This window comes from Dichomitus squalens, assembly GCF_000275845.1.
Source record: "Dichomitus squalens LYAD-421 SS1 unplaced genomic scaffold DICSQscaffold_7, whole genome shotgun sequence".
Taxonomy (NCBI): domain Eukaryota; kingdom Fungi; phylum Basidiomycota; class Agaricomycetes; order Polyporales; family Polyporaceae; genus Dichomitus; species Dichomitus squalens.
Genome location: NW_006766889.1, coordinates 772376 through 798397, shown reverse-complemented (window position 1 = coordinate 798397; position 26022 = coordinate 772376). Strand labels below are relative to the sequence as shown.

Genomic DNA, 26022 nt, shown 5'->3' with positions numbered 1-26022 from the left:
ATCGAGCCGATCTCAGATCCATAGCCTTTTCAGCAGCTCACGGTCTTTGCTCGGACTCTCGTACATCTTCCTCCATATCGTCTCACACCGTATAGGCCCATGGACGACGAAGAATTTTGGGGAAACGACCCTAAGGCTCTGCAAAATACTGAGTGGGAGAAGATATCGAACGACTTCACAAACGTACGCCCGTCCTCTCTCCCTGATCGCTTCCGCACCTGCCTCCGACCTGCTCGCGGACCGACGTCTCTTTCCCCCACAGGCAGGCTACCGCGAGGGCATCACAGCCGGGAAGGAAGGCGCCCTCCAAGAGGGCTTCGACGACGGCTTCGCGTCCGTCGGCGCGCCCCTCGGCCGTGACCTAGGCATCCTCCGAGGGCTCTCCTCCGCCCTCCTCGCTTTCCTCTCGAGAGCACCCGGCCCCCCTTCGATCGCAACCGACCCACGCGTCGCGGAGGTGCGGGCGATAGCGACTGAGCTTTCGAACGTGCGCCTCTCGGACATCGCGCCCCCGGACCTGCAGGCGCTCGCGCACGCGCGGGAGCACCTCGACGGTGAGGGCAGGGACAGAGATGCGCGTATGGACGATGAGGACGACGTGACCGACCCTGCCGAGCTCAACGAGGCGCTGAAGGCGAAGCGAGACATGGAGAGCCTCGAGGACCTCATGGCGCAGATGGGCGGTGTGATAGAAGGGGCAGGGGCGGACGCACGTCTGAAGCCGGCGCGTCCTACGGCCGAGGACGTCGCACGGCTCAAGGAGCGGCTTCTCGCTATAGCGAGAGAGCTGGGCCTTGGGATAGCGGTGCAATGGAGTTGAGGTTTCCCCTCAAGCTTGCCTTGTCTGGTCTGAGGTGGTCCGCCGCGCAAGAAGGCGTGCTGTCCTATCGGGAGGTTCGACGGTCACCTTCGCGTGTCCGCCGCAGTCGGGTATGCACTCCGAACTTTGCATCTGTGTCCCTCATCACGCGTCTCGGTTCGCGATATACTCACGATGCTCTGTCGATGCACAGTGATAGACCCGAGCGTTGCGAGAGAATCGGAGATGATCTCCAGCTGCGACGTATGCGGACGACAGTCCTCCAATTGGAAGTCGCACACGAGCGTAGACTCCGCAGTGCAGGTACGTGAGCAACTGTACGCGGCGGCCCGTTCCGACGTGCTGACTGTTTCTGGCTGAGCAGAAGGCGGGTAGTACGTTATAGAAGACATGGCAGGGACTGGTACCGAGTTCGATACCATTCACTTTCGGATGCAAGCGGCTTGGTGATTGGGCGAAAACACGATCAGGCTGCACGAAGGCGTAATCAATGACCGTGTACTCATATAATTTTCAATTGTTCCTGCAAACTGCGTCTGACATGCTCGTTCAAGCCTTTGCCAATGAAAACTAGCTTGCCAGCGTCTGGCAACCCGAGCTCCTCGTCCTCGACTTTCGCAATCTCGTACAGGTTCCTGACACCCTGAAGGACGTAAAGATCCCCGACCGTGGTAACGAACAGCCCTTTGCAGCGCAGGACTTCCAGTCCGCTGTTGTCTCCCGAGGGGCTGCCTGGTAGTTTGTTCTCCCACAGGACGCTGCGAATCCATTCGTCTAACACATCCAACTGCTGGGAGGACAGCTTGGGACAGTCTATCTGTAGACTCGAGATTCCGCGAATCTCGTAGTGAGTTGGCGAAGTCGAGTGTTCGTGGTCGTGCACATTGTTGTGATTGTGATCGTGCTCGTGCTCTCCGCGGTGCGACTTCGCCACTCTTGCGCCAGATACCTCCAAAAGCTGACGTGAAGCATAAGCGTCGATGCCCATGATATGCTTCAGGTCGATTTCTCCGCGCACTGTTCTGTGGATGGATGCTGCGGGGTTCACGCCACGGATGACCGCTTCTGTTGCATCCGCCTCTGCAGGTGGTACGAGGTCGACCTTATTCAACAGGATTACGTCGGCGGCTGCAATTTGTCTATCCGCGACAATCCATGTCGACTCAGCAAGCGGACTCTAGACGGGTGTTAGTTTAGCGGCGTACCGTAAGCTTTCCCCGATACCATCGGCAGCGTGGTCTTCTTCCATTTGCTAGCGAGATGACCGGCCTGGATCAGGACTCTGTGGCACGCCACTTGGGACTCAGGCGCGCACCTGTCGCCCGAAGACAGCGTCTACGACACACACAACACCGTCCAGATGGATATCCCGGCCAAGTCCTTGTGAGAACTCCTCGTTTTGCCAGAACATAGACGCTATGGGGCCTAGGTTCGCGGCATTAGGGCGAGGGGCGGACAGATGAACGATTCTTGTATGGCATACCGGGGTCAGCGAGCCCCGTTGTCTCGAGCAAAATGTGATCGAAGGCGCCTTTGCGCTTCATGAGCTTCTCGATGGCGGCGATACCCGTGTCCTTGATGCTGCAGCAGAGGCAACCGTTCGCGAGCTCCAGGAACTCCTCGGACTGTTGCGACGGGTCATCCGGAGACGATACGTTGATCGTCTTCGCTAGGAAGCCAAACAAGACAGAACTGCGTCAACGACGCTGATAGGGGCTGCGGCGGAAGCGTTAGATGCACCTTCGATATCCTGTTAGACCATTACAATCCCGACACCCTCAGCACGCTCCTCCTCGGTCGAGCTTGGAACTGGTCTTACTGCAGTGTCCCCGAACTCATTCATGATGACCGCTATCCGGTACCCATGCCGCTCAGTTAATATCCGTCTAGATCGTAACGGCACGGTCAGCCCCCGTTCGGACTACGAATGACAGAGGCCAGGCTGAGATCCCCGAGCGGTGCCTCGACCCGACGCATGACAGACGCCCACGAAGAATGGACGGGTAACGCACCGGACGAGCGTAGACTTCCCTGCACCAAGAAAGCCGCTTATGATGGTGAGAGGTACCGTGCGAGGCGGATGCTCGGAGTCATTCGCGTCGGCGAGGTTTGGGATCGAAAGTCCTTCCGGGGCGTCCTCAGCGCTGGTGGTGTCGGCATCAACGAGCTCTCTATGCCGCCTAAGCACTCCATTATGTCTTGAGACAAGGAAATCAGAACATACGGGATCTCGCCAAGGTCGTCCATTGAGAATGAGCTGGAGTAGAGAACCGGGCAAACGGACGCAAGGAGGGCAGATCGTCGTTTATGGCACAGACGCGATCGGGAGGCAAGCGCCGGCCTCTGCAGCGTTGTGCAAGCCTCGCCGCTCAGCCGCCTAGCTACCTTACATCTTTCCCTCTCCCTCTCTCCTAATCCTCATCTCGCTTTCCTGTTCCGTATCGAATAGCTCCTACCATACGATATGAACGCGGCAGAGTTCAACCAAGACCAGCTTCGCGAGCTAATCCAAGGCCCGAGCGATGTAGAATGGACGTGCGTGCAACCACAGTCTCAGCCACAACCTAGTTTGACTCGCGGTTCGTATGTTACAGATATGAAATGAGGCGACAGTGTCAGGAGATTCTGCCTCACCTGTTTCTTGGTCCCTTGCAAGCTTCGAAGTCGCTGGATACCCTCAAGTCCTTTGGTATCACGCACATGTACGTTCGCAGTACGGCGAGTCGTAGCTCATTTGTGACGCCACAAATGCTCGAGCGAGCTTACTCACACCCAATGCCATGGACGTGTAGTGTTTGCATACGAGACGCGAAGGAGGCGTTCTCAGTACGGCCACGATTCCCGGAGCATTTCCAGTACATGGTGTTGGACGTGCAAGACAGCGAGGAGCAGAATCTCATCCGCCTATTCCCCCAGTGAGTGTTCTATCACTACTGACAACCATTGTTCCCCCTATCCTTGTATCTTACTGTGCACGTGCGCGTAACTCAGGGCAAAACAGTTCATTGACGAAGCCATTTCGAAGGGCGGTTCTGTGCTCGTACATTGTAATGGTACGTCCATGCTCTTTCGTGATCGCCTTTGTCCGCCTTGTTTGCCTTCCACCTCTGTCTATTCTGCATCGCCCTGGAGAAACTGAGGAAGAACGGCGTCATGCGCACCCTAGGTGGAATAAGCTTGTCTCCCTCGTTCGTTGTGATGTACGTCATGCAATATTACAACCTGTCCTGGGAGGACGCCTTGCACCTGGTCCAAAACCGGCGGTACTGCATATCGCCCAACGGCGGCTTCATGACCCAGATCAAGGTCGGTGTCAAGCGGATTGCACACGTAACGCTGGCTAACGTGTCCGATAGGAATACGAGTCGATTTACAAGGCCAAGGTAGCCATCGCGTCCCAACCGCAGCAGCGCGTCTTCTCCGTGCGGAGGAAGCGTTCGGAAGAGGACGATGAGGACAATATTCAGAGGTAGTGTCTGCCGGTGTTATCAGGCCTCATACTATTGTGCTGATAGAGACGAATTGGTCTAGGGACGGCGAGCGCACTAAGCGCGCTCTGGTGGACGAGGATGACGACGACGACGCTATGCAGACGTAGTCAACCGACTTCACCGCATATGTCCTACGTGCTGCCGTGGCCTGATTGGGCGACGCTTGGTATCTTATATTTGCTCTGGTAATGTTTACTACACGAATACCTGGTTATCATGTTCTCCGTACTTGTCTGTCGCTGTGTGGATGCTTGTCTTTGAAATATGCAAGCTGACGCGAGACTGTCATAGCAATCAAGTGACCCACCATCAGAGAACATCATATAGGTCTGTGTTTCCTGGCCACGTTTTGAAGACGTCGTCGCCTCCAATTTCTTTCCTACGACCCTCGCGCCAGTTTCCGCAAAGATCTACTGCCATACCTCGCGCTAGCTGTCCATGGAATGACCGTGCATCTGCGTGCCTTTTTCCTAGCGTCCAGAGACCTTTCGTGGAACGCATTGGTGGGCGTCGCTCCGATGTCTTCGTATTCGGACTCTAGAGAGAAGCCCAGAGGAGAGAGATAATCGGAATAAGTCAAATCAATACTCGTCAACCTTCGCATATCCTGAAGCTTTGTCTAGGTCCTTCGGCCATGCTACAGGGCGTGAACGGATTTCATACACATAGTATACTTCGGTAACTGCTACTCGTACAAGGCATCTTCGATATTCTTACTCCCACATCAACACTTATGAGTCCACGGCACTAGCATGATAGAACGCGAATTGCCCATTTCACAAGCGTGAAGTATGGTGAAGGAGAACTACTGATGATGTCGGGTTGTGGGGCCTGCGCAAGAAAGAGTGAAGGAGAAACTGCGGCGCGATACATTGCATAGGACAAGAGCAGAGCTCTGAAGGATTGTTGTCGCGCGTCGATGCTGGATTCACTTCTCGGAGCTGCTCGTCAGTCATCTTATACTCTGGTTTCGCAGGCACTCACATCAGGGCAGTGAATTTCCCACAGGGAGGGCGTGGTGCAGCAGCAACTTCCCCATCTGGTCTGGGAGCGCGTGCAAATGCTCGGTGAGTTTCTTCAGCTGCTCTTCGAATGAGGTAAGCCGTTCCTCCACAGTGCCAAGCCGGCCTTCCACGGTGTTTCCTTTTGGGTTCTTCGTAGGAGCTTTCGCCGTACATCGAACAAGCGAATGGTCTGCACGATGCTCACTGTGTTCCGTGAGAGTACCCCTCTGGTCGCAAGCGTGACAGATGAAGGTATTCGAATAGTGCTCTGACAGTGAGTCAGCAATGACACAGCTCACGAGATTCAAGGACAGTACCTTCGCGACAGTTGAGACAGAACCAGCAAGGTTTCGATATAATAGTACCACATTCAACGCATTGTGGAATCCCTCCATCCGAGTCGCTTGTGGATGTGGAATCGGACCCCTCGCCCGCGCTCTCAACAGAGTGGTCTTCCTCCGGGGTTGGATCTCGCAGAAGCTTGGAGGCGTGATCCAGGGAAGACCTTGAAATTCGAAACAAGTTCCCTATTTCGGCACACTGTATGATCGGGGTGACTATCTTCACGATATCATGAGTTGGGAGGTGAGGTGAAGTGAGATCTCCGAGAGGTCGAGACTGGATGACGGATGGGAGACACTGCTGGCATAGATCGAGCGTATCCTGGGTACCGCATTCCAAGCAGATGAATCGCGCGCCAGATAACGATTCATCACAATTATCACAGGCGTAACTAGATATAAGATATCAGCTGCCTGATGAACTCGATATTCACCTGGGCGAGCAGTAAGACACTTTGCATGAAAGCTTACCGGTGTTGAGCATTGAGGTTTGGCAAAACTCTCCGTGTGGTATCAGATTGTATTGGTATGGCGTCCGACGGATATCTCAAGAATTTCGCGAATTCAGGGTTTCCCTCCTTCGAGCCATAGGACGTTCCCGAGAACCTCAGTGTGCGGAGGTTATTCAATGCCCAGAAATCGTTGTATGTGTGCCAGTTATAAAACTAGATAACACACAAATAAGACATATGGGTATCATAGCACTGGCACGTCACTACATACCAGTTGATTCGCAAATACTTTGAATTGCTGCCCGGGGTCCACTCTACGTTGCTTGAAGAGTACTATAAATGCATGCCGTTGTGGCGCGGAGGATTTGCAGTTCAGGATAAGAAAACAGTGGAAGCCGTGACTCAGATGTGCTATGGTTTTTACCGACGAACCTTGTAGGTCATCGTAACGGCTCTTGAATACTTCGAAGACATCGGTGATAGCTTGGGCGGCGTCGCTAAGTTCGTCCTCATGAATAATCCTGGTCTGACAAAGCTTCATGATCTCAAAGTGTCGCCGCAGAAGAAGGTAAAGCAGTGGCATGATGTGCTGTTAAGAGGAATCTCAGAAGAGAAACAAATACACGGATGTAGAAGGTGCAATTACCTTTTCAATCTGACCAGGACCGGTGACGAGGGCCAATGTGTTCTCTCCCCCAATGCTATAATGGACTTTCTCAAGCCGCTCCTGCAAGCTGTTCTCTTGCGATTTCACATGCGCGTTGAATCGGCGTAAGATGTACCCTGAATAGGAAGGACAGCTGAACGAAGTGGCCAAAGTGATCACGGCTTGCCAGACAATGTTGAGGTAGCTATCCACGTTCTCCAGGTTGCGTGGATGGACAAGTCGCCGAATCGCGATCATGTCAGCACAGATGATGTTGATGGCATCTTTGTAATCATCCGCGGCCATCTGCCAACCTACCAAAAAATTGGACTCTCTGCAAGGACCTAGCTTCGTGTTGCGTACCAATTGCCCAATAGGCGAGCCAATGAGGCATGCTGTTCACACGGGTGGAATTGGTGTGAGCCTGTGCAGTAATGCTCAGGAGCTGAAGGTACAGGTTGCTCACCTCCACTCGAGAGGACGCGCCGAGGTGAGATTGTTGACTTCCACCACAGTGATGAATCCCGAAGCATCATCGTCGAATGCCTCAGCAAGTGCCTGTAAGCTGCGGTTGTCAATGATTTTGAGTGCCCATATGTCCTCATCGGCGATATGTCGCTTGTGATCATCACTGAGGCTTGACATGAAATTACGTAGTTTGTCCTCGTTGCGTTTGTTATCATCGCCGCGTTTGTTGTCCTTGAGACATTGACGATAGTAATCGCACAGTGCGAGAACAAAATGACGCGTCTTGACGTGGCCTGGCCATCCCTGTACGAATGAACCTCAGCATTCTGTGAGAGCACATCAATGCATGGTACACAGAATGCTCTCACGATCTCGGTCCACAAATCATGTATATCCTGCATTGAAAGCCTTGAGCGGCGGATTTTAGGTTAACGTGATATGCTGTGAAAATACCTTGTCCAGAATGGCATCCTGAGGTCCTGACTTGAACGCCTTGATGACTCGATCGTTCTCGTGGCGGACTAATGCCCTCATATCATCCTTCAACTTTTCGATCTGCATGTCAAACTTCCCCGAAAACTCCGCCAGGTTCTTCTTCATAGCGTCCTCTGGTGTCATCAACAGCTCCTTTCTGAGGGTTGCTATCTCTTCGTCCTTGATGTTCGGCTTGTCCTTCCGAGCTGCACCACCATATTCGGGCATCCGCCTGACCCCGCCCTGAGAGGATTCCCGCTCCAATACCTTCTTCAACGCCTCGCTATCCCCTTCGATGAGCTTCTGACTGAAGTCACCAGTGCTGATGAACTTCTGAAGCTGCTGTTCTTCGTCAGATGCCAACGCGGAGAAGCGCGCAAGCAGTAGGTCGAGTTTCTCCTCGATGACACATAGCTTGCGGGCATTCTGCGTAACAGTGGAGACGATCAACCGAGTAAGCAGTCCGTTGAACTCACTGCGCCGTTCGGAGAAGAGACTGAGATAATGCTTGAACTGTGCGTCCCATTCGAGGGACTGTATGACCCGGGTGGTGACTCTCTTCTGAGAATATGTCTCGCAGGCATGCCAGCACTGTTCAATCTCCTTTGCGGTGGCGCCAATTTTCCTTTCGAGCTCCTCGCGGGCTCCCTTGCGGTTCTTGTCAGCTTCTAACCCTTTGACATCCTTGATGTACTGGAGCCTGAAACACTGTCAATATTCTAACAATCATATTTGCATCGCAGGACGTACCCGGCGAGCTCGTCCATCATCTCCTGCATGGCAAGAAAAAGAACCGCCACCTTCCTGTCTGCATCTAGCCACTTCGTTCCCAGTAAAATGGCAACACGGAAGGCCAACAAACCCACTAGAACTCCTGTTCAACATACTAATCCATCCTGTACAGCGAAGGTAAGTATACAGACCAGATATGTATGGATGGATTTGAGAGATGTCGTCAAGAACTCGCAACAAGGCCGGAAGGGTTTGAGTGAGCGCAGTGGTACCATCGTCGACGATCTTGGCCAGTTCTTCCTTGTCTTTGTCCGCAAGTGATGCCAAGGGAACTGAGAATGGGATCGAGTTATGTTACGATTCCTGTTCAGCAATGAAGGCGCAAATAATCACCGGTGTCTGTGCGAGGATGCGGCCTTGATTGGCCGGGAGGTTGCGGGACATGACCCGACTTGGGGTTCCTGATGAACCGGAATCGGAGCAACGAGGAGAAGCGCGATTGTGACATGACGAGTACAAGTGTGCGGGTTAATGAAGCAGGGTGCTTGACCAGTAAGCATTTTGACATACGCCTTTATGTATGCACTCGGTGATCTCACAAGGAGAGCATCGTGGCAGTCGCCAGAAACGTGTTCCCCCCCCAAAAATGTTGGAGACCCAATGAGGATACAGGGACCGGTGATAAGTATGTCACTCGAGAAGGTGGACTATGGCCGGCTAGGAACAGCCTGAGGAAGGTTCGACACGATACATGACCCCAATCTCTCACGAACTCGCCACAATTCAGAACCGAACATCTGAGCGGCTGGTGCTAGTCTGGTAGCGCTGAATGTGGTCTTCGAAGCACCATGGAGTGTAAACCACCGATGTGATATAGACAGAGTTGACGTGATTGAGGTCAGACGTCCAGTATTGCTTAGGATGCGAAGATAAGGGAAGACCAGCCTTGCGCCTTGGGAGCTTATCGGGCCGCTGTTGCGCCCTAGTACCTACTTGAAGATCCAGCACGCCCTGCCAACGAGGCTCCAGGGGCCCAATACGTCACAGCCTCGACAGTTCATTTAGTGAAAGCACTACAACGGGTGAGTCATTGGGCAACATGCAGGAGTAGAAGTCAGGGACATGCCATGAACACGCTGTTCTCACCGGATCTTCGTCCTTGCAGCTGTGCTAGATCGGATGCTCTTGACAGCCAGTCGCCGTCGTCAGATGCATAGCTATGTCCACCGCACTCCACTTGCATTCAGTGACTGAAAGTGACATTCGATGACAATTTCTACATGTGTGCTGACCTGCCTTCAGTCCAGCGCGATGGAATCTTTGCAGTTGCAGGGCAGAAACATCTGACAACGACCCTCTGTCGTGGAACGAGCCCGCCGAGATGGCAGGCTCCCAGTCCCGACGTCGTAATTCCATCACCTATGTAATTCTGCGGGTCTACACTCTTCTAGTGTACATCCTCCCACTAGTCCGCAATACCCTGCACGACCTGCACGACCGCAAGATACACGTTCCGCACCAGCGCACCACACCTAGCATCCTGCCGGTTGAACACAATCTCCACCGCGCTCTCCTTGGGTGGCGACCTGTCAGGGGGCGATTTGTCAAAGTCTGAAGCTGTACGCTTCGCAACGACGCACCCACACTCGCCACGACTCGCGAGCGCCCTGCGGAAGAGCGCACCGAGCACCGCGCCGTCCTTCTGTCGCGTATTGCAGTACACTCCCGTGCCGTTCGTGAAGAGCGTAGTCGTGTTTTCGAATGCAGCTCTCAGGAGCGCGCCGCTCCATCGCATGTCCGACGTGGCTGTATCACACGCGAGCATACGTACCCAGGCTCGCTGGCGTACAGCTGTCTATCCTATTGCACACTCACAGCTTCGTCTAGCTTGGATCTGCGCGCAAGGGCGACAGCACGCTGGCCCGGGCGTCATTCAGCTCGAAGGCCTCGATGCTGTAGATGTATAGTGGCCACTCGCCCGGTGCGGCCGTTCCCTGTGGCACATATCCGGTGGAGAACGCATCTGTGAACTCGGATGCATTGATAAGAGCGACCCGCATCGGAACTATGCGAACGCGACGGATGTGAACATACCCTGCTTTGTGAGATGCCCCCGTCGCCGGCGGGGAAAAAGTTGGACTATGGGAGATTGAAATGAGGGAGTTGATGGGAGCGCACCTAGATGGGTAAATTTCGTCCTCGTCTGTGACAAGCTGGCAGATGTTGACTGGAACTGTGCAGTGGACGGCGGGGTAACGCTACGAGACACCAAGACGGTGAAGTGGCGTGCAAGGAGGTGAAACTCGGGGATGCTGATGGACGTGTTGGCTTCATCGGTGTACTTGATATAGTGATAGGACGAACACGCTTAAGTGACTTGTACATACGAATGTACTCACAAAGTCAATGACGACGCCCTTAGCGGTGCAGTTTCGCTGTCATCACCACGGCCTAGATCGCTAACAATGCGAGGGGTCTCCATATGCACGTCCACATCTTGGCGAGAAGAACTAGCACTTTTAGCGGCATCTAGCAGGCTACGAGACGTCAACACACTTGAGGGGTAGGAGAACACCAGGGTCTGCAGCATCACAGTACAGCCATAATATGTATGGCGGAACCGGCGCTGCGGCAAATCTGATGACCTTTCCCCCTGACAATACATGCGAGGCGCAGGGTGGCTTGCTGAACATGAACACGTACCTTATACTTAGCACGGATAGCATTGGTGTCCGCTCCTTGATGCCTCTGCATGCCGGGGAGAGATATGAACAGACCTACCTTGTGTAGACGTCAGGAATGGTGCGGGAAAGGAGTTCACGATTGAAGAGAGGGCATGACACCACCTGGAGCCGTCTGCAGATAGGCGGAATGAGGAAACAAAGGTGAATTAGGTAGCCAAGAGGACTCCGTGTACTTGTACTTGTGCAGGGGCGGAGGAAGAGAGTTCAGGTGGAGAAGCAGAGCAGATGAAAAGCACAGTAAGTCAACATAACACGTTCCTAGCACCGTAGAAGGACGATACAGCGAGGAGACGTGTCGTGTCCGCTGGTGGACGTACATCTAGGGTCGCAACAGAGACACGTGACTTCAGCGCTGAAGCGCGCTACCCCATTCGGGCTGACCGCGCTGTTGCGCCACCATCATCACCCCGCTCCTTCCTATTTCGTCCAAAACGCCTTCTAAGTACAGAGTACTGTACGCTCGAACCATCTTTCCGAGTCCGGCCAAATTCACGACCTACTACCTACCTTGCTGGCATCTCACACTCCCTGGCGCCCAAACTCTCCCTGATGAGCTCAGACGATGTGAGATCTACCGCTTCGTCTTCAACCGAGCCCGAGTCATACCCTGGGAGCGAACCTCCATCATCCCTCTCGTGATGCGTCACCTACATAAGCATTCGTAGGCTGTTGTCGAATTGTGCCTAGGAATGGTCTCCTTAAAAGGCAGAGCTGGTTGCCCAGAGCCTGCCCCCTTCGCTCACCGTCGCTTTGACAGCGCATGTGGACATTGCGATCTGGATGTGAATGAACAAGTCCATGGTCTGACTGTCTGAAAATGCATTGATGTAGCTTTGGCGATCTAGCGGAACGCAACAGCCCACTTTTCAGAAAAAGGTGCGTTATATGCATTCGTGGATCCCTTCAAGCCCTTGAATATCGACGCTATGCAGATGTAGTCAACCGACTTCACTGCATATGTCCAACTTTGTTATTGTGCTGCTGTGGTGCTGATTGGGCAACGCTTGGTATCTTATATTTGCTCTGGTAATCTCTACTACACAAATACCTGGTTATCATGTTTTCCGTACTTGTCTGTCGCTGTGTGGATGCTTGTCCTTGAAATCTGCAAGCTGACGCGAGACTGTCATAGTGATCAGAGGTGAGTAAACGACCATTCGAGAACGTGGTACGGGTCTATTTTTCCCGAATGGGCAGTTGACGTGTCCGATTTTGTCCACAGGTGGTTTCCATATGCGGAATTCCAGCAGTACTTGGCTTCAAGTTCCGCCGTGACGTTGGTCATTACGCTCGCGTTTTGGTGCCTACGACTTGTGCACTGGCTCAATTAAAGCATAATCGCAGGCAGCGCTACTCTCGGTACATCTACACAACTAAGATGTGAGATCTGAAATCGGCTGGAGCCTACAACGCGCGCCGGTGGCGTTGGATCTCTTCGAGCTCATGTCGGAGATCTACATCTTCCCAAAAAGGTAAGAGATGTCTTCCATATACACACAGACAAGACTTGGTGGAATAACTCGTATAACGTAGATACTACAACAGAACATGCATTCGGCCTCTGAGTGCATTTGTTTTCTTCTGGTCTGTTCTGGCCTTTCCGCTGGACTACTATGTGAGGCCCTCCCACGCCGTCCGACTGACAGTCGCATGACCTCTGGGGCGATAGGACGATCTCAAGTTCCATCACGCTTCCTTTTTTGCCAATCCAACATTTGGATGCTTGTCAGCCGCGACGACCCCCACTCCCCTGAGCCTTGTGTGAGTGATCACAGTTATGCCAGTCCATCTTGTCCTGACCTGTGTGTCAGCGGTCAGTCAACTTAATAATGAGGCAAATTGAGTTCTATCCATCTCACGCCTTGGGGATCTCAGGAACAATCGTCATTCGAGGCGGTCAAATCATTTCCGACGCTGTCGTGATCGGAGTCACATTGAAGGCCACCTATCATGCTCGGGCTGAGAGGTTCTATGTGCTCTCTGACTAGAGTCATGTTCACAAACGGTACGTGTACCTTGACTTTAGAGTACCCTGTTTGGTGATCAAAACAACAGGGACGGTGTACTTCATGTGAGGCAATTGTACTTGCAGCGAATACATATACTGATAGCTTATAGCATCATGCTTATACTCAACATCCTTCATGTCACTTTCATTTTCCTTCCGGTACGCAATGACTCGCCATGTCGAGCCTAACACGTGCTCACCGCATCGTCTTAGAACTCTGTGCTACACACTCCCTTGACGAACTCATCACACGTGACGAAAATCTTGGAGCCGTTGCGTACTCATTTCACCTCTCTGATTTCGTAGCGCTGATATATAAGATACTGCAGCATCACAGCAGTCCTTATTTCCCATTTCAAACTGGAACTGCACGAAGCCCATCAGCGATGGCACACCAAGACAACATTTCCGCTAACGAGGTTATGGGCTCTCTTGGCTGGCAATGCTCTTCTCCCACCGTGACAGTAGATGAAGACTGCCTTCGAGATGAGCAGTGGTCTGTCAGCCCGAAACCTCATCGGCGTGTGGATGACATCGAGCTTGGGCTGTCTGAGCTCACGGTGGGAATCCATAGAAATCTTAACCCGATGGACGCGTGGGCACTCTGAACTGGTGGCATGTTGGATGTCCATATTTTGCTCCACATGTATTTGACGATGCGGCGCGAATGTTGCATTTGCTAATTTGGACGCTGTTGAACGAAATGTCTCCTGGGCCCCAAGCGCCTGGCGTCATGATCGCGTGCGACACAGCCACATGTTTCTCCATATCATTATAGACGTACCAGCGACACTTCCGGATCCCTCCGATATGGCTTTTGCCACCCTGTCCTGTCAGGGACGACATATCCGTACACGAGCATCTCGCAGGCCGTCGTCAAGTTGTGCGCCAGAAAGGCCTCTTCAGAGCGCTGTGCTGGTTGTCCTGAGCTTGCGTCCTTCACTGAATATCGCCATAACAGCGCTTGTAGACACCGGTCACCGAATAGGACCCTGTTGTCTTGAGAAAGTGAGCCCACTATCATCTATACTACGGATTTTCTTGCACAACACCTTGACGACCAATGTTGTCAACAACGATGTGATGTAGGTCCGGAGTGGAAATACACCGAAGACGTGATGAATGGGACCACACTGGGGGATTGAGTAGCGGAAGGTGCGTTGTATGCGTTCATAGAGGCCCCTGTGGACGTTCGTGGAATCTCATCAAAGAAGTCCTTTGGTTTGCCGGACGCCCATCTCCTCGCTTTCCAATCATCGTCGGGCGCTCTCACGTTCTGGCAAGTGTGAACATCTTGGGGCGGACCTCCTGATGCCCTATTTGTCTGGCCCACCACGAAGGGGCGTACAGGCACACTCTTAAAATACCGCCCCCCGCGCCAGGGTCGTTCGAAGCTCCTCCCTTCTACCACGTCTCTGATACGCTCTGCGAAGATGCTGCACAAAACGGGGCTCGTTCTGGCGTTCAGTGTTGCCTCTGTCCTTGCAGCGCTGCACCAGGGGCCTACCGCAGAAGTCCTCAACAAGGATTACGACTTTGTCGTAGTAGGAGGTGAGTGGGATCCTCACGAGTTACTTTCCAGAATGCTGCTCAAGCGTTCCATGACCTGCAGCTGGGGCCGGCGGCGGCGTGATGGCCTCGAGGTTGACGGAGGATCCTCTTACCCGAGTTCTGCTGATAGAGGCGGGCGGGAGGTATGTGCTTTCTGTTGCAGGGTGCGGCCATGCCTCAGATGCTCATAGCAATTCCACAGCGACTTCGAGAATTTGAATATCTCAGTACCTGGACGGTCATCGACCCTGCCGATGTCTGCGTTCGTACGTACCCAACATCAATCGCTATAGGAACGTATCTCATATGCAGTCACCCCGTGCTCTAGGATTGGAACTTCACCACGATGGCTCAGCCGGGTCTTAACAATCGGCCTGTCGGGTACCCGAGAGGCTTCGTCCTCGGTGGATCTACGGCCCTCAGTGAGCTGGGAACTGGCGGAGGTGTGGCCGAGCTAACGTCGAGATGCAGATCAAATGGTGTTCAGTCGAGGAACTAAAGACGACTACGATCGCTGGGCGAACGTGACAGGGGATGATGGGTGGTCTTTCAAGAATCTCCTTCCCTTCATTTTCGCGGTGGACAGAATGACGGCACCGGTTGATCACCACAACACAATCGGCCAGTTCAACCCCGCAATTCACAAGAATGGTATATTGCTGCCTTTTCAGCAGCGATGGGTGTACCTGACACTCGCTTGCAGGTGTGGTGCCGATTAGCGTTGAGGGGTTTCCTCTTGAAATCAACTCCCGGGTGATCGACACTACTCGCGAGCTCGCTGAACAATTCCCCTTCAATCTAGACTACAATTCGGGGAACACGATTGGGTTTGGTGAGCTCCACGTCTCGACGTGTAGATGAGCTTATGACCAAGACAGCGGTAGGCTGGACGCAGAATACGGTATGTCGTCCAGCAGGTATCAAAGCTGTAGACTGACGAGAGTCAGATCCATGATGGCCATCGTGTGACTTCGGCCAGCTCCTACCTAGCCCAGGCTATCAATCGCCCAAATCTGGACGTGGTGGTGAACACTCGTGTTACGAAGGTGGTATCCGTTGGTCGAGAGCAAGGAAAGCCCGTGTTCCGTGGTGTCGAAATTGCTCAGAGCGCCGATGGTAGCTTCAATATTACCTGGTGACTGTCGTCTGCAGCTGATGACCTTGTGTAGGGCCAGTGCACACTCTGAAGGCAAAGAAGGAGGTCATATTGTCCGCTGGATCCCTGAAGACACCTCACATATGTTCGTTCCCATTGCCTCTATGAAGCGCCTTGATTCTGACTTACATTTGTCACCGCGGTCAGTGATGCTTTCTGGTATAGGCGATGCTGCACACTTGACTGCTCTGGGCATCAAACCCGTCGTCAATCTTCCTGCCGTCGGTCAGAACCTGCAAGTGGGTGTCCTTTCTGGGTTTTGTTTTGGAAGCTGTTCGAATCTATGCAGGACCACGTCTTCTTAGGCAACAGCTGGGTAGCAAACTCGACCAACACGCTCGACGATCTGCACCGCAATAGCACTCTTGCAGCAGAGGCTCTTGCGCTCTGGAAGATCAATGGTACAGGGCCACTCGGTCTGGGCGCAGCAAGCCAGTTCGGATGGTTGCGAGTCCCGAACGCGACCGGCTTTTTCCGATCGCTGGGAGTCGAGGACCCGAGTGCAGGAGAGACGTCTGCGCACTTTGAGCAGATTCCTACTGTGCGCTTCCACTTCCTAGCGATTCGGCGCTAGAGAGCGCTCATGACCCGTATTGATCGTCTACACAGAACGCGTTTGTATCGAAGACCGTTCCGCTTCCAGCCGAGGGCCACTTCTTCTCGATCATCACAGCGGTGGTGTCCCCAACGGCTCGTACGTGTCAAGCCGCTCTTCGCTTCATTCCTTCCGTCGTTCTAAACGCCGGTGACAGGTGGGAACGTCACATTGAACTCTACGAACCCCTTCGACGCCCCGCTCATCAATCCCAACCTGCTCGGGAGTCCAGTCGATGTCGCCATCATGCGAGAGGCTGTCAAGGCTGCTCGGGCATTCGTCACTGCCCCTACATGGTCTGACTACATCGTCAGCGAGTTCGGCGTATTTGCCAACGCCACCACGGACGACGAACTGGAGGTGTACATCCGCAAAAACTCGGATACCGTGGACCATCCCGTCGGCACCGTAGCAATGGGCCAGGGGACGAATGCGCCCCTCGATTCACAACTGAGGGTGAAGGGTACGGTCGGTCTACGCGTCGTGGATGCGTCTGCCTTCGTAAGTCACTCGTCACAGCCTGTCAGAACTGGGAGCTATGCTAAAGAAGCGCGAATCGTTTGTGATTGGATAACAGCCGTTCATCCCGTCAGGACATACGCAGGGCCCAACTTATATCTTAGCTGAGCGCGCGGCGCATCTCGTACGCAGTTCACTGTGATGCCCGTCCATCGCGGGCTTTGGATATACTAGCCAGCAAATACAAGCGGGAGCTCGTTCGTCCAGTGAGGCCTGTAAGAGAACCCGTATCGATTCGTGTGGCACTTCGAGGCCAGCGGCGCCGGAGGGTACCGAGACGCAGATGGGGCCCGTCCATCAGAATCTCGCACCTGACGTGCGTTCAAGCATCGATCCACTCGCCTTAGCCTTCGTCACAAACATATGCACGCTAAGTCCTACCACAAAGGGCACTCTGGTCCTTCCTCTCACACCTGTACAAAGGGTGTAACATGAGTACGCTCATGTTCGATGCTGCCGCAGGACTCACACTTGGCATCGGTCAGCCACTAAGCCTGCAGCCCGGGTAGAGACGATGTTCACAAAGTGCACGACGTCGTAGAAGTCAGCTTTTGATCAGATCGGTCAACCACCAAGGTGACATGCACGCTCGGGAGCCCGACGTCTGCATATGCGCGATGTCATAGAACTTTTTCCCTGATCGGTCACCCGCAGAACCTTCACTCAGGTGAAGTGACTCCGGAGGCGAACATCTCCCGCGAGCAGCCTATAAAGAGTAGTGTTTTTCCTCTTTATTCCCCGTCCGCGGTTTCTCAATCCTCGACCACATCTCTATCACCACAACCTACCGTCGCTATCTCGCTTTCGTCTTTGCTGTCTTCAACCACAATGGTAAACTTCAAGTACACTGCCGCCTTCGTCGCCGTCGGCCTCTCGATCTGCACCGGCGTCGGTGCTGTAGGTTCGTACTTGTAGTGGCTGCCCCTTCCAACCACGTCGACTGACTCTTCTTATCAGTTGCACCCCGTCCCGCTGAATGCGTCAGGTCGGGGTTCTCGTCGGTCGTCACCGTGACTTCGACCGTGACTTCGACCGTTACCGCAGCCCCGAGCGGAACCCCAGGCTTGGCCAAGCGTCAGGAAGACACCACCACGATTACCACGGAAACTGACACGACCACCACGACCACCACGGAAACCGACACGGTGACCACGACCGCCACGGCGGGCTCTTTGTCGTCCTCTGGCTCGTCCGCGTCGACGACTGGGTCCTCGTCAAGCGTGTCTCAATCTGGTGGCAACCCGTACTTCAGGCCCCACCCGACCAGAACCCCTCGCCCGTTGTTTGAGACGGCGAGCTCGACGAGTTCCCTGCCCTCGAGCGTGTCGAGCGTACTCAGCAGTGTATCGAGTTCCCTCAGCAGTGTAGTGTCTAGCGTCTCAAGCAGTGTCTCGAGCTCTGACACCACTACGACGACGGCTACCTAATGCTCGGTGATGGGTTCGAACAGGGTACTAGGTGGAGGGATATGGACTGGACTGGACTGGACTTTCGTGGCGTGGCTTTGAGGATCCGGTCATGGATGTTGGTGTAGAAGTGTTGCACTGTGTGGATGATCAATGGAATACTTTGTGGTTGAAACTGGTCTCGTGTGACGGGCCGGCGGGGCGGGCCGGAGAATGATCGGAGAGGATGGGCGCCTGTATGGATGTTCCACGTATTCGCCGGAGTCGCTGCTGGCTCTGTTGGCTGCGCTGTCTGGCATCGTCTTTGCTCTAATTTATTTGCTTGTGTCTCTCGCTTTGATCTCTGCCTGATACTTGCTTCATTCATAGACTTTTTGCGGCTGGAACTTGCAGTCAGAATGTCTTACCTGAGGTACCACAACCAAACCTTCGTTTGATCGTGTCTGGCCCATTGATTAAGCGAACGCGCGTAGGTTGGGGTTGTGCGTCGGAGGGGTTTACTCCATGTTCCTGGTGAGTTGCGTAGCTCTACAGCCATAGCGATACCTAAAGCTTGTGCAGTTGTGGGCAATTGCTCAAGAACGACGTACGTTTGGCACCGCAAGCCTTGCCGCGAGTGGTACCGCTCACGCACCCCTCAGTATCTGTTCCTTTTCAACATATAGACGGCACCTCCTCTGAGAAGTTCAACTCCCCTCTCTTCATGGGAACATGTCAAAGTTTTCTCAGCGCACTCGCCGCCCTTCTCTACATATACCTCCGCCGCAAGCCCGGCCAAACACTCCACCAGATCCTCGGCCTCTTCGACGCCCCCAAGACCACCACTCCCAACGGCGCCGCGAACGGCAATGCGAGCATAAATGGGAGTGCAAATGGTCACGCAAAGGCGAACGGCCATACCCATACCCCCCACGAGAACAAGCGCGATACCCGGTTCGACACGCGCTCGCTCCTGCTGCGCTACCTCCAGTGCGCGGTCTTGATCACCTCCGCGGCGCCCTTCGGCTTCGCCGCGCTCTCGTACATCACGTACCCCGCGATGGTCCTCGGCAAGTCCTGCAAGCTTGTGCCGGTCATGATCATGAACGTCCTCCTCTACCACCGCAAGTTCGCGCGCCACAAGTACCTCGTCGTCGCGATGGTCACCCTCGGCATCACGCTCTTCATGGGCTTCGGCAAGGAGAAGCCCGGCAAGGCCAAGCCCGGCCGGGGCAGCGCGGGCGCGGGCCAGGAGGGCCCGTCGGCGTACGCGCAGCTCATCGGCATTACGTACCTGCTCATCAACCTGCTCATCGACGGCGCGACGAACTCGACGCAGGACGAGATCTTCGCGCGCTACAAGGTGACCGGCCAGCAGATGATGTTCTGGATCAACGTGTTCTGCACCGCGCTCTCAGCCGCGATCTCCGTCCTGCCGCTGCCGTACGTGCCCGTGCTGCACCCTGCGGCGTCGGGCACGGAGCTCGGCGCGGCGCTCGCGTTCGTGCGCACGCACCCGTCCGTCGTCGGGCCGCTCGCGCAGTTCGCGCTCACGGGCGCGCTGGGACAGCTGTTCATCTTCGAGACGCTGCAGCATTTCGGGTCGCTGACGCTCGTGTACGTCCTGTCCGCTTCGCTGTGGGATGTGAACACTGAATTGACGAGACCTCGTGCGCAGGACGATCACGCTCACGCGGAAACTGTTCACGATGCTGCTCTCCGTCGTTGTATACAACCACAAGCTCACGCCTGGGCAGTGGCTCGGCGCGGCGGTGGTCTTCGCGGGTATCTCTGTCGAGGCGTGGGTGAAGCGGAGAGGTACAGATAGTCGTCTACCTACAGAGATAGTGCAACGCTGACCTGGCTACTCTCTTGCAGACGTACACGCGAAGCGCGTGATACAGGAGAAGGAGAAGGCCCGTATCAAGGCCCTATAATGTTGTACAATTGTGCGACAGTCCCGATGGATGGTATAATACTGCTGCTGGAACGTTTTAGCGAACTCCTGCAGTCATCGCAATATCTAATGAGAAATTTGGGCAACTAGTCCTCGAACAGTTCATGTCGGCGCCTAATAGTGTCGAATTATGCAACCTCATCGAAGCCTGCTCCGGTTCCGTTCCGATCTCCAGGTTTTAATGGTGACGTACAAGACGTATGCTGTCGCCGAAAAAAAGAAACGTCGAGATTAAGGCCCTTCGTAGGATCTTCTCCTGTGGATTACTAGTATCTCATTGTTGCGGAGTGCTCATATTCGGCCGTCCAGGGCAACTACACACAGCAAGCTTTGAATCAGATGAGTCATCGTCGATGCAGCCGTTTTTTGTAGAACGGGCGGCTTTACGAGTCCTCTGCTTACCAGTCGGGACCACAGTTGCAGGCCTTGCTGCGGTTTGCAACTCAACATGGAGGAGGAAGAAGTGTCGTCATATTATTGCGGGACGCTGAAGGTACAAAGCGAAACAGGGATGCGTGCATGCTCTAGATTTCGAGGGCCATATGGAGGCGAAGTGATACAGGCCTAGGTGAGGCACGATACGCGACAGCGATATTCAGCTCAGTCGAAGGGAGTATCGGTATAAGGATCCTCTGACAGTGGTTTCTGCGGTTCTGTTTCCTGCTCTGGTGGATCCAGAGGTGGGGACGGTGTGACTGTAGGTGATACTGGTGGTGATGTGTCTCCTTTATCTTCAGAATCCGTTATCTTCTTCTATTCGGCGAATAGGTCAGGCTCACGACGCATACCAGCAGTGCGAACTTCCACTTACGATCAAGCCGTTACGAGGACCACCTGCACTAGATGGCGTCGCAGGCGTACGAGACCCAGAACGTTGCGTCCCCCAGTAGCTTCTCCTGCGACTGGAGTGCTGAGTCAACTCGGTCTGCGAGCGGCGCAGCTCGAAGAGAAGATCGCCGTCGTTGTTAAGCATCGGCGTGCAAAGGGTAAATGGCGTCGCCGCGGGATAGTAATATCTCCACTCTCCTTGGAACACCTTCAACTCCTTGAGGACGCCCTCGAAGTCTTGGCGCCTGGGGAGGTGGTGGCGGAGAGTCGCTTGCGCGTTGGGGACATTGACGCCGCCCGAGCGGATGACGGATTTGGCGGGGGTGGGTTGGAGATTGTCGAGGCCGTCGATGTCGACCTCGACGTTGCCGCGCACCGTACCCTTGATGCGGATAGTGACGTTCCAGGGAACAGATGACTCCGTCCTTCAGAGGGTCAGCGCGCACTGCAAAGCGGACGGAAGGATGATACTTACTCCCATGAGCTGTCTGCGCGGGAACTATGCATGCGCAGCCGCATAGTGCCCGTGACTCTGATTTCCAAAGACCCGGTGGAGAGCATGGATACGTCGGGTAGTTCCAATTCGTTGTGGGTGGAGCCTGGAGTATGGCAGCCATCAGCGATCTGGCGATGACCTAGAAAACCAACGAAGAGCGAGAAAGCGGCGTACACTCTATCTCATAGTCGCGGTGTGCGGAAAGCTGCGTTCCTGACTGCTGCAGGTGCATCTTGTGGTCAAACTCCCATTCAAACTTGGTCGTAAACGAGGCCTCGGGTCCATTGACCGGCCTCCACTCCGTCGACCTGTCGCGATAGTGTTGGTGCTCAGCCCACCGCCTGACGAGTCCCTTCCTCATGTCCGTTGCCGAAGCATCGGGAACGAGAGTCGTGAGCGCATTGACTTGAGCGAGGAGAGAATGCAGTCTGTCGTGGAAAACCCGCCTCGAGATGGCGAGCGTGCCTTGCGAGAATCTCCCGCGGAGAAGCCACTTCGTTGAGGGCGTAAAGCTGGTGATATCTGGAAGAGAGCGGTGGCCAGTCATGCCGAGGATGAAAAGGAGCTGCTCGGAGTACGACGTAGCATCTTCTCCGTCGGCTCGGACGGAAGCTTTCGATTGCACCGCGTACGTGCAGCATGTCATGTCTGTGAGCTTGTAGAACGCTGGAGCACCGCCAGATTCGAAGATGGGGACACTGGATACGATGTGAATCCCCTTCTCAACGAGTGCGGGGAAGTAGTCCTCTTTGATGAACTTAGCAAGAGTCATGCGCGCGCGTATGACATCCGGAATTCCGTACTCCCAGTCTTCCATCGTACTGTACCGCGCTGAGAAGCGAGCGTCTGTGAAGGTCAGTCATAGACTTCAGCATTCATAGTCTGGTGATGGTGGTTATCATATACGTACTCTGTAGGTCCAGGTACACGTGGCGTATTGTGTAGGGATCTTCGCCTGGCGGGGAAGGGTAGGCAAAAGGTTGATGGCGATACCTCTGCTCGAATAGTTCGTCGTTGTTTCGCATCGCCAGGTCAACCTCAAATGCAAGGCGCCACTCTCCCACTTTGCCAGAAATATGGTCCGGTCGACTGAGAGAAGTCATATCAGGATTACGCAACTGCGAGGTGAGAATGTGAACTGTGCGCACCTGATGACCATCAAGTCGTCGTCCAGCCAAGAGTGCAAAGCTCCGCTCGAGATGTGGATCGTGACTATAGCCCGAGCCTGTGAAACCTTAGTGGTGACCGCATCGATCCCATCTTCGTCCTCGGGTCTGTCCCAGTCCTCGTCCCATGGCTCCTGGAACGCCCTGGATTGCAGTAAGCGCACAGTGATTGTCTTGATCTCCACTTGATAGTCGGCTTCATCCCGCGAAGAGATATCCCTTGAGTACAACTTGAAGAGCCGCGTGAACTGGTTGTTGATGGACGTCTGTGTAATGCCGACGATAACATCGAAGCCCTCCATCTTGGTGAACCTGACGGTGCTGGAGAAGACGCTAACACTCGCGCCAGATTCGCGCTCGAGCATCCACCAGCTCCCATCATCTAGACTTCTTGAGCGTATGACAGAGTAGTCGTCGCGAAATCTGTATGTGATGCGCCGTGACGCGAAGAGCTTGATGTACTGTCGGAGGAAGAACTCGACGAGGGAGTCCCAACAGGCTTGAGCGTACTCCACGCGCAGGCCAGTTATCACCGAGAACTCTTCCGAATAACGGGCCGCTAGAAGTTCGTCAGAATTCAGCAAGCGTCGCAGGCAGTTGGTCATCCACAGATGCACTCACTTTCAGCGAGAATCTCCAAATCTTCACTGACAGCCCTGACATCGACGATCAACGCAATCTCCAGTGACTCCTCGTTATCCCACTCCTCCCTGTGCACCAACCATGCGTGTTAGGGATACGCGAGTCTGTGCGAGGCTAAGGAACGAGTGTACGTACTTTTCCTCCGGAGGCCCTCTAGGGAACGCCCACGCTTCGTAGAACCTAACTCCAGACAAAGTGAAGTGTAGCACGATTTCGCGGGCGCAGAGGACGGTGACCCTTGGCTCCCGGAATTTCATAGAGGCGTGCCAACCGGCCTGGGGTTGGAAGTCCTGGAACAGCCAGGTTTGATATTCAGCAAGGTAGCTGGATGAGTTCCACTTGAGAGGACTCCTTCGTTCTTGGGCCGCGAATACACAGGCACCCCATGTTAGAGAGAGATGAGCGTTGATCGTAGTCTCTGAGAAGCCTTCGACATCGGCAGTGAGACCAGCGCCATATGTACGCCGAAGCTCCTCGTAGTCGCCCGCAAGCGACAGACGCGGGGGATGGGAGTAGTCGAGTCCCACAAATTCAGGAGGGAAGAACAAGACATGATGGCCCCCGTGTTGTAACGCCTGCAGATATGGCCCAAGAAGGCCCTCGAGCTCGGATTGGGCCATGATATCGTCGTCGCGCACAGGGACAAGCTTGGCATCTGCCGTTCCATGCAGAGTTCAGCCCCTTGGTACGTGTCATAGAATGATATAGTACTGACGGTCGAAGTCGCAGACCAGAAGGTGAATGCGACTCTCATGGTCGCCAACTTTGAAGTCGTTGCCAACGATAGTGCGGCGAGTTGTAGTGAAACGAAAAGCGAACTTCATTCCTGCTAGACTAGCGCTGCGAAAATACAAATATGAACGATGGGGTCTAGGCGGTAGGCTTGAGTGAGATACCTCAGATGCGGAACCGAACCATGTTCCGATATCACTTCCTGCACGGTGAGCTCTAGCAGCGCATCGTGGTCGCAAATGAAGCGTAGTGCAGGTTTGCCGAATTTCAAACGAAACACTGAGTTGCTCCTGCCCTTCGGCTGGCAAACATAGCTCTCCCAGGCATGACTCAGACCTTTTCGGCATAGCTCAGTGATACGTCCTTTGATAATGAGCATATTAGAACGTACTGTCTTGGTCGTGCTCTGGGAAGCTTTCTTGGTTGATACGCTTGAGCCGGGCGGACGCATGATTCGCCTCAAGCTGCCGATTCAAGTAGTCAATGATCAGTCTTGCTCTGAAGGAATCAGGATATAATTCGGTTGCTTCGCCCTCGGATATGGGCCTCATGGTGAGCAGATGGGATAGAGGTTCGACGGGGCTGGAGACGAGGAAAAGTTGAGGTAGGGTCAGACGAGGAAACTGATGTCCGTCCAGCTAGGGATACAGGTGAGTATATATACCCTTCAAGACATGCAAGGTGAGTGATCTCGACCGGCGGATTGAGGTGCACATCCATTAAGGTACGCAGACCCTTGCATTACCGTGGTCAGCTTCAGTCCAACCCGGTGTTATGGTGCTCCGTCGACTGCATGCGAACCTAGTGAGGGACCACCGCCGCATTCAGCGCACACACGCCACACAAGAAGGTTTTACGTATAATTGACAGAGGAGACAGCTGAGGAGTCCCCTGACGGAAATGACCTACAGAACGATGGGGGCCTGGACAACAGCAGAGCGCCAAAGTAGTGTAGCTGTCAACGCAAAGACCTATAAGACGAAATACATCAGTGCCTCGACTGTCACATTAGCGCGCAGAATTTGCATAACGTCTACATGTAACTCGCTTCATAAGAGGGCCGGGGATATAACAGGCATAGTCGTTAGCATCGTGCTCCGCTCCTCCCAACGCCGGACGAGCATGGTCGACGCGTCTTCTAAGACTCCGGAGGCTGGATTGACCGATGGTAATGAATCCGGACGCTCTTAGACTGATTCCCCTGGCCCTGTTCCCTGAATTCCTGTCCCTGTTGTACGATGTGTCACGTTCACTTGTGCCTCCAATACATAGAAACACTCAACTCTGGTGTACGTACCACAGCCCAGGAAGTCGAGAATTGACGACATTTAGGGTTTAGTTATGTCTATAACGGCTATAGGGCGACGTTTTGAATTTAGCAAAGCAGCAAGGTAGACTCGAGACGAACCTCAAACGGAGTCGACTCACTAAACAAACAAGGGGCTTTGCGAAAATCAGTTGCGTGGTCTGTCAGTTCGGATTTCATCCTGCATGTCTCGGGAACGGTAGTTTCCTTGGCTCGAACCGATATGGGAGGCATCTGGATGGAAACGCAGACAAGGTGTCGATGCCCACCACACTTTATCCAGTTTGCCTCACGTAGGGAAGCCATCTTACCGCTGTAGTCTGCAACAGCTCATACGCGAACTGGTCTCAAATCTCAAGCAATGGAGAGTCTGTCGTCTAGCGTCGACCAGGGGATCGATTGCCTGCAAGGCGCATTGTTTGCGAAAGGCCGGGGCCAGCTGAGTAGTAATGGACTGACAGCGAGGAGCGCCAATCAGCATGGAAGAATGCTAAATGACCAGCAGGGGC

General features: G+C 54.1%; 9 protein-coding genes across 9 annotated transcripts; 4 read left to right on the top strand and 5 right to left on the bottom strand.

Annotated features, from left to right (window-relative positions):
- Positions 1-99: 99 nt before the first annotated feature.
- Positions 100-820, top strand: DICSQDRAFT_168252 (uncharacterized protein; the record flags this gene model as incomplete). Its single annotated transcript, XM_007363859.1, has 2 exons — positions 100-183; positions 263-820. 2 exons carry the CDS (start codon positions 100-102, stop codon positions 818-820), a joined length of 642 nt encoding a protein of 213 aa, XP_007363921.1.
- Positions 821-1314: 494 nt separating this feature from the next.
- DICSQDRAFT_179343 (cobW-domain-containing protein) lies at positions 1315-3124 on the bottom strand. The gene is made up of 8 exons (XM_007363858.1): positions 3045-3124; positions 2833-2991; positions 2640-2706; positions 2561-2570; positions 2304-2489; positions 2136-2245; positions 2026-2072; positions 1315-1959 (listed from the first exon to the last, which is right to left on the bottom strand). Exons 1-8 carry the CDS (start codon positions 3065-3067, stop codon positions 1323-1325), a joined length of 1239 nt encoding a protein of 412 aa, XP_007363920.1. The 5' UTR covers positions 3068-3124; the 3' UTR covers positions 1315-1322.
- A 106-nt stretch (positions 3125-3230) lies between these two features.
- Positions 3231-4606, top strand: DICSQDRAFT_102560 (phosphatases II). The gene is made up of 7 exons (XM_007363857.1): positions 3231-3355; positions 3415-3522; positions 3613-3735; positions 3812-3873; positions 3987-4126; positions 4177-4289; positions 4352-4606. The coding sequence occupies exons 1-7, from the start codon at positions 3285-3287 to the stop codon at positions 4416-4418; spliced, it is 684 nt and encodes a 227-aa protein (XP_007363919.1). The 5' UTR covers positions 3231-3284; the 3' UTR covers positions 4419-4606.
- Positions 4607-6123: 1517 nt separating this feature from the next.
- DICSQDRAFT_179341 (uncharacterized protein) lies at positions 6124-8936 on the bottom strand (the record flags this gene model as incomplete). The annotated part of the gene is made up of 11 exons (XM_007363856.1): positions 6124-6321; positions 6380-6441; positions 6541-6697; positions 6755-7068; positions 7118-7149; positions 7221-7525; positions 7591-7617; positions 7676-8396; positions 8447-8561; positions 8620-8760; positions 8822-8936. The coding sequence occupies 11 exons, from the start codon at positions 8934-8936 to the stop codon at positions 6124-6126; spliced, it is 2187 nt and encodes a 728-aa protein (XP_007363918.1).
- A 957-nt stretch (positions 8937-9893) lies between these two features.
- DICSQDRAFT_168248 (uncharacterized protein) lies at positions 9894-10223 on the bottom strand (the record flags this gene model as incomplete). Its single annotated transcript, XM_007363855.1, has 2 exons — positions 9894-10014; positions 10069-10223. 2 exons carry the CDS (start codon positions 10221-10223, stop codon positions 9894-9896), a joined length of 276 nt encoding a protein of 91 aa, XP_007363917.1.
- Positions 10224-12606: 2383 nt separating this feature from the next.
- DICSQDRAFT_134807 (uncharacterized protein) lies at positions 12607-13276 on the bottom strand. Its single transcript, XM_007363854.1, has 3 exons — positions 13046-13276; positions 12705-12933; positions 12607-12644 (listed from the first exon to the last, which is right to left on the bottom strand). Exons 1-2 carry the CDS (start codon positions 13164-13166, stop codon positions 12899-12901), a joined length of 156 nt encoding a protein of 51 aa, XP_007363916.1. The 5' UTR covers positions 13167-13276; the 3' UTR covers positions 12607-12644; positions 12705-12898.
- Positions 13277-14096: 820 nt separating this feature from the next.
- On the top strand, positions 14097-18127 carry DICSQDRAFT_160546 (alcohol oxidase). Its single transcript, XM_007363853.1, has 17 exons — positions 14097-14188; positions 14270-14335; positions 14395-14731; positions 14793-14874; positions 14934-14997; positions 15060-15153; positions 15203-15382; positions 15435-15563; positions 15616-15632; positions 15679-15847; positions 15901-15972; positions 16035-16126; positions 16177-16428; positions 16497-16581; positions 16640-16983; positions 17060-17902; positions 17959-18127. The coding sequence occupies exons 3-16, from the start codon at positions 14614-14616 to the stop codon at positions 17141-17143; spliced, it is 1782 nt and encodes a 593-aa protein (XP_007363915.1). The 5' UTR covers positions 14097-14188; positions 14270-14335; positions 14395-14613; the 3' UTR covers positions 17144-17902; positions 17959-18127.
- A 596-nt stretch (positions 18128-18723) lies between these two features.
- Positions 18724-20473, top strand: DICSQDRAFT_179339 (UAA transporter). The gene is made up of 6 exons (XM_007363852.1): positions 18724-18819; positions 18881-18920; positions 18969-18993; positions 19049-20003; positions 20065-20204; positions 20265-20473. The coding sequence occupies exons 1-6, from the start codon at positions 18806-18808 to the stop codon at positions 20321-20323; spliced, it is 1233 nt and encodes a 410-aa protein (XP_007363914.1). The 5' UTR covers positions 18724-18805; the 3' UTR covers positions 20324-20473.
- A 470-nt stretch (positions 20474-20943) lies between these two features.
- On the bottom strand, positions 20944-24758 carry DICSQDRAFT_179338 (uncharacterized protein; the record flags this gene model as incomplete). Its single annotated transcript, XM_007363851.1, has 11 exons — positions 20944-21096; positions 21155-21596; positions 21647-21770; positions 21842-22513; positions 22578-22756; positions 22816-23392; positions 23455-23543; positions 23611-24130; positions 24191-24315; positions 24372-24543; positions 24599-24758. The coding sequence occupies 11 exons, from the start codon at positions 24756-24758 to the stop codon at positions 20944-20946; spliced, it is 3213 nt and encodes a 1070-aa protein (XP_007363913.1).
- Between the last annotated feature and the right edge of the window lie 1264 nt (positions 24759-26022).